This window comes from Mytilus galloprovincialis, chromosome 8 (genome assembly GCF_965363235.1).
Source record: "Mytilus galloprovincialis chromosome 8, xbMytGall1.hap1.1, whole genome shotgun sequence".
Classification (NCBI taxonomy): Eukaryota; Metazoa; Mollusca; class Bivalvia; order Mytilida; family Mytilidae; genus Mytilus; species Mytilus galloprovincialis.
The window spans coordinates 2,910,936-2,916,935 of record NC_134845.1 but is presented as its reverse complement, the minus strand read 5'-3'; the positions used below and the strand labels follow the sequence as shown (position 1 = coordinate 2,916,935).

Sequence of the window (6,000 nt, the reverse complement as noted above, 5' to 3'; positions counted from 1 at the left end):
GTCCAAAATAATAATAGTGAATTTTCCAGGTGGGCCCCCTCAGATGAGAGGGGCCCAGATTAGACAAGGGTACTAATTATTCGTTTTCTTTTCGAGATTGCTAAATTAAGTTAACCCTGTTGGAACGTACAGCCAGTCCCTTACCCCTTCCAGCAACGATCCCAGTCCCCTCACATCCTTGGTGATGCCCCCTTGATTAAAATGTAGGTGGGGCTAGTAAGTTACTATAATAAACTTAACAAAATGAACTTAAAAATAACTGTCCTCTCTGGACAAGTTTACAGATATTTACACCAAAAATAACTGTCCTCTCTGGACAAGTTTACAGATATCTACACCTATGTACACAAAAACTGCTCCCACTACCTACACCCTATACAGAACTCGTGCATTGCTGGTGGTGGCCTCCAGCAATGCCCAAAGGGTGTCCCCCGACCTAAAGGCCAAAAGTCCCATTGCCACCTCGGCAATATACTGGGGATGCCCATAGCTGTGATTGGGCACCCATGATGGCCTGAAATAGGGGGCATCACTCTCCAGTAGTATCCTGTCTAGGGGGAGGGACGACACCACTTGCCCTTGTTCCTGGTCAAACCGGATTACCTCCCCTGTATACCCAAAATAGACATTGGGGAAGGCATCCCTCCAACGCCTCGCTTCCTGCCTGCCCCCATCAAAGCAATGGAGATGGATCCTCTGCTGAGGGTCCACCCTCTCCCGGACTATGGTTAGGACTTTCAGGTGCACCTCCGCACTATGGCGATCCTCGGGAGCCCCTCTAATATGGAGAATGAGGGGAACCTCTGGCCTCCCCTTGCACAAATTTAGGACCCACCTTAGGGTGCTAACCTGCCTTTGAAGAGGTGGGTCCCGCTGGCTCTGGTCCAACCCAACTTCTCCAATGGCCCTTACCCCAGGCAACCCCAGCAGCCGTTCCATCTTGTCGAACGAACTATCGTCCAGCTGCTGGGCCTTTTTGGGGTGGACTCCTATTGCTGTGACCCAGGGTGATCCTCCAGGGGGTTCCTGTAATGCCAATGCAGATGTCCATGTCCCTGGGTCACAATACACCATAACCCCTCCTACTAGGTCCACTGGGTTTCTTGGGGGGGGTGGGGTGGGAAGGCGCATCTCGATGAACCGTTGCCGGTCCATCCTCCCGTTCATCCTCCATTGCCTCCACCCCCGGTCTAAATGGAAGTCGGAGTCAAATGCGGGAGGTGTGGGACTCCTGACGGCACTGTCCACAAATAGTTTTTTTCCTGGAGGGGAGTCGGAGGGGGACCTCAACGGATCTATTCCCCCCTCTGCCTGTCCTATCTGGCCTGCTGAGGACCCTTTGGCTGCCCGGGGACCTTGCAGCCGAAACATTCCCCTAAACGCATCCGCCCTGTCTCCCAACTCCCCCATTATGGCTGCCTGGACCCTCCAGTCAATGAGGGCTCCAGGAGAGTTGACCGGTGCTGTTGAGAAGTATGGGGGAACTGGTCGTCCCCCTTCCCGGCATACCTCCTCCATCTGGCCCTGGACTGCCTGCCCAATGATGTGGGGCCGTGTTATCTCCAGCCTATTCACACCCCAGTCTCCTTCGGCTTGTAGTCTGGTTGGGGTGCCCTTTAACTTTACACCCCAGCCCCCCTGGCTTGTTGGTTTCCTTGGGGTGTCCCTTGGCCCAACACCCCCGTCTCCCTCGGCTGGTAGTCTTGTTGGGGTGTCCCTTGACTCGACATCCCAGTCCTCCTCGCCTGACAGCCTCCCTGGGGTGTCATATAACCCGACACCCCAGTCTCTCTCGGTGTGTTATACTTCTGGGGTGTCCTCTGTCCTGACACCCCTGTCCCAGTGGGCGTGTAGTTATGTTGGGGTGTCCTTTGCCACGACACCCGTGTGTCCCTTCTTCCTCCTCCCTGGAACGAGTTTGGTGTCCGCCTCTGTTGGGCCTCCCTTAGTGCCCTCTGCAGCCTGGCTGTCTCTTCGGCTTGGCGCTCTTTCTGCCGATTCCTTCTTCTCTTCCTTTCTTTGGTGGTTTCCTTTCTCCCCTGAAAACCCCTACCCAGTGGAGGCGCGCTGTGAGCATCCCGGTCGGTTGGAATGCCCACAGGGGTGTCCCTAGCCATCGGGACAGCGGCCCCTGGAGTGCTCCTGGAAACGGAACAGCGGCTCCTTCCTCCACTGGGGTCCCTAACTCTGTCCTCCCTGCTACCTGACCGGGCCCTGGAATCATGGCTCCCATCCCTGGTGCCCCTAACTAGCCCAGAACCCGTATCCCTAGCCTTTGGGGAGGAGTCCCTGTGGTCCCCAGAGATGTCTTTTCCTGGGACCTTAGCTTCGAACTCCCCATCCTGACCCTTTGCATCTTCCTGGCTTGGGACAACCCTTTCAACTGAGGGGACCCTATCGTGGTGTCGTCCCCTGGGGCTTACCTCTCTCTGCTCTTTCTTTTCCTCGGCAGCCCAACTTTTTTTGGGCTGCCTCCCGAACTCCCCTCGTCACTGGACATCTGTCTTTTCTGCAAATACAAAAAATACAACATTTTGAAGGCCCAACTTAATTACATCTGGCCTCGTCGTTCAATATAGCAGCTATCTAACTAGATACCAATGTAGTTAAATAGTTGCCTCCATATGTACAATATCTGAAACTATTTACAATGACTTAAAGACTCCTTATGTACAAAACAGCATCATAACAGCACCCTATTCTGAACCCTTCCTACGAGCTGACCTGCGCAGTCCAGTAGGGTTCAGACTAACGTGCGGTGGATCTGGTTTTATCTTGCAACCAGAGCATATGTAGTCCTGGTTCTCCCATTCTTCCGCCTCCTGTGGAGAGATTCCCACGCACCTGCCATGGTACCACTCACTGCACCTGTCACAGGAGATCATAAACTCTCCCGTATAAGGTCCTCGGCAAGTGCAGTACAGTGCCCCAGTACTTCCTGAGGCATTTGTTTTTCTACCCTCAGTTGATTGTAGGGTGGGGGGCACCTGGTCCACCCTGACAGGATCTTGAACATTATCTTGTGAAGGGGTTACTGGGTTGTTAGGTTGCATTGCTTGGGCCACACCCCCATTTTGAAGCTCTTCTATTGCCCGATTGACCCATACCGGTAGCTCCCTATCCCTACACAGCTGCAAACGGTCATGGTTCACCGTGGTGAGGGCTTTCTTCATTTTTACCTTATACAGGTAAGGCGAGATTCTTGCTAGGATGACCCCTGGCCCCCTCCACATAGGGTTTAGCTTTTTGCACTTTCCTGGCAGTGAAGCTGTGTCCAGCTTATAGACAACGTCCCCTACCTAGCTTGTACTGACGGGCAACTACCCTACGATCGTATGCTTGCTTAGCTCTAAGCTGGGAGGTCTTGAGGTTTGCCCTCGCAATTTCATGGGCAGACATTAGAGCCTCTTCTAAGTCACCCACATACCCGGCCAGGTCTGGAGGTTGCCCCGTTTTTGGTGGCCTGAACATTAACTCAGCAGGGAGGTTTACCTCTCTGCCCAACATGAGGCGATTGGGGGTAAACCCGGTGGATCGATTCACTGATGCCCTAATTGCCCCCGCTAATTGGGGAATGTGTAAGTCCCAAGTCTTCTGATTGGTACCCACAAAACACCTGATGGAGGCCAGGAGGGTTCGATTAAATCTCTCTACCTGGCCATTAGCAGAAGGGCGATATGGGGTGGTCCGAGCCTTGTGGATGTGGAGCAGTTCACAAACTGATTGGAAGAGTAAACTCTCGAAATTACGGCCTTGGTCGGTAAATATTTCATATGGATACCCAAACCTACAGAAAAAATCGTTAACAGCCGCCCTTGCCGTGACTTCAGCCGTCTGAGAGGGGAGGGGGATACACTCCACCCACTTGCTGAATTGATCTACAATCATGAGCAGGTGTTCATTTGCTCTATCTGACTTTGGTAGGGGCCCTACAAAATCGAGGTGCACTCTCTCCATAGGAGCCCCAGCGTGAAACATTGTCATTGGACACCTTGCGGTCTTATTCGGTTTCTTGCTCTGGTTACATGCCGTACAACTTGCCACATAGCCCTCCAAGTCCCTTTTAAGCCCATGCCAGTAGTAAAACTGTTTTACTCTTTCTTGGGTTCTAGTCATGCCCTGGTGCCCAGCTGAGGGGATGTCATGGCATAATTCCATAATGTCCCTCCTCCATTCTCGGGGCACCAGCAACCTATTTCCCTCTCCGTCTTTTGCATGATACATTATCATTCCCCGTTCATCCCTACTGAACCTCTCCTTGATTGTCCAGTAAAATTTTGCCGGTTGGCTACTTCGAAACAGGTCCCCCTGAGCAGGTTGACAACTGTTATCGTCAAGCCACTCAGTGAGCCACTTAAATTCCGGGTCTTTGCTCTGTGCGTCACAAATTTGTTCAACAGAATATTTCCCTAAAACCACCCCAAGCCCATCTTGGACAACCCGGATGGAACATTCTGGGTCATCTGGGACTATCACCACATCTCTACCCACCGTGGCCACTGTCACTCGTGATATGCAAATACCCTCATCGGCTGGTTTTGGATCGGCAACCGGTATTTCATCTAAAAACCCAACCTCATCAGAATTTTGGCCAGTGACCAGTATTTCGTTTACAGACCGTTTCCCCACACCTGTTCCTTTGGATGCCAATGGGACCACGTCATCCACATCCGTCATAAATTTAGACCACTGTGCTTGAGCCCTTGCACAGTATGGACAACCCCCACAGGGCAGGGTTGCCAAGTTGACCTCGGTTTTAAAGTCCTGACATGGAGAGTCAACAGGCATTCTGGACAGGGCATCCGCGTTTATGTGTTTGGAGCCCGCCCTATGTCGCACCTCCATGTGATATTGGCTCAACTCCTCGAGCCACCTGGCCAGCTGCCCTTGGGGCTGCTTAAAGCGAAGCAGCCAGGTGAGGCTACTGTGGTCTGTGCGGACTACAAAATTCCTTCCCAGCAAGTAGTGCCGGAACTGTCTGGTGAAGCGTACTACGGCCAGGAGCTCCTTCCGGGTGGAGCAAAACCGCCGTTGCTCTGGAGTTAGAGTACAACTGGCATAGCAAACTACCCTTTCCTCCCCATTTTGTACTTGGGACAAGACTGCCCCGATTGCATAGTCTGAGGCATCTGTATCTAGGATAAATGGATCAGAGGTATTGGGCAGGGTCAGTAGGGGTGCAGAGGTGAGAGCCTCCCGCAGTTTATCAAATGCCTCCTGCTGTTTTTCCCCCCATGTGAACGACCTTTTGCCTGTAACATCTTGAAGGGGAACTGCGATTTTAGAATACCCCTCAATGAAAGCCCGGTGATAATTGGCGAACCCCAGAAAACGCTCTACCGTTTTAGTATTGTGAGGGGCTGGCCATTTCTTCACATCCTCTATATAGCCTGGGCCAATATGCATACCCTGCCTGCTTACTAGTCTGCCAAGGAATTCTACCTGTTCTTGAAACAGTTCACATTTCTTTGGCTTAAGCTTGAGGCCGTATTCCCTAAAGCGCTGTAAGACCGCCCTCAGGTTGGCCAAATGAGAAGCTATATCCTTTCCCAGAACCAAAATGTCGTCCAGAAAGGCCAACACTATATCCCAAGTTAACCCCCTTAGAACCAAGCTTATGACCCTAGCATAAGTAGCTGGGGCATTACAGAGCCCGAATGCCATCCTCCTCCTTGATTTTCACTTGCCAATACGCTGAGTTAGCGTCCAGCTTAGAGTACCACCGATTCCCTGCAAGGGTATCCAGGCACTCTTCTACTAAAGCCCTCTCTGGGGCCATAGTGGCTCTTACCTGCGGTACCTGGTACTCTTGGAACACCTCTTGGTGGTCGTCATACCGGCCACCCATTACCTGCCTAACCTCACGCCTGGTTGACCTCCCATATATTGCCTGGGTATTGTGCTGGAATAGCCGTATTTTATCTACGGCCTCCTCTATGCTTTGGGGCTGAAGATTAGAAACTTGCACCCCCAACTCTTTATTTTCAATACCCTGACACA

At 52.0% G+C, this 6,000-nt stretch overlaps 1 protein-coding gene across 1 annotated transcript; it reads right to left on the bottom strand.

The window, feature by feature from the left end:
• Positions 1-216: 216 nt before the first annotated feature.
• Positions 217-1,074, bottom strand: LOC143042944 (3'-5' ssDNA/RNA exonuclease TatD-like). The gene has a single exon (XM_076215449.1). The coding sequence runs from the start codon at positions 1,072-1,074 to the stop codon at positions 367-369; it is 708 nt and encodes a 235-aa protein (XP_076071564.1). The 3' UTR covers positions 217-366.
• Positions 1,075-6,000: the final 4,926 nt, after the last annotated feature.

What these genes read in the sequence shown, in the direction of transcription:
- LOC143042944 (XM_076215449.1), bottom strand. Translation starts at nt 1,074, where the DNA reads ATGGTGTATTGTGACCCAGGGACATGGACATCTGCATTGGCATTACAG.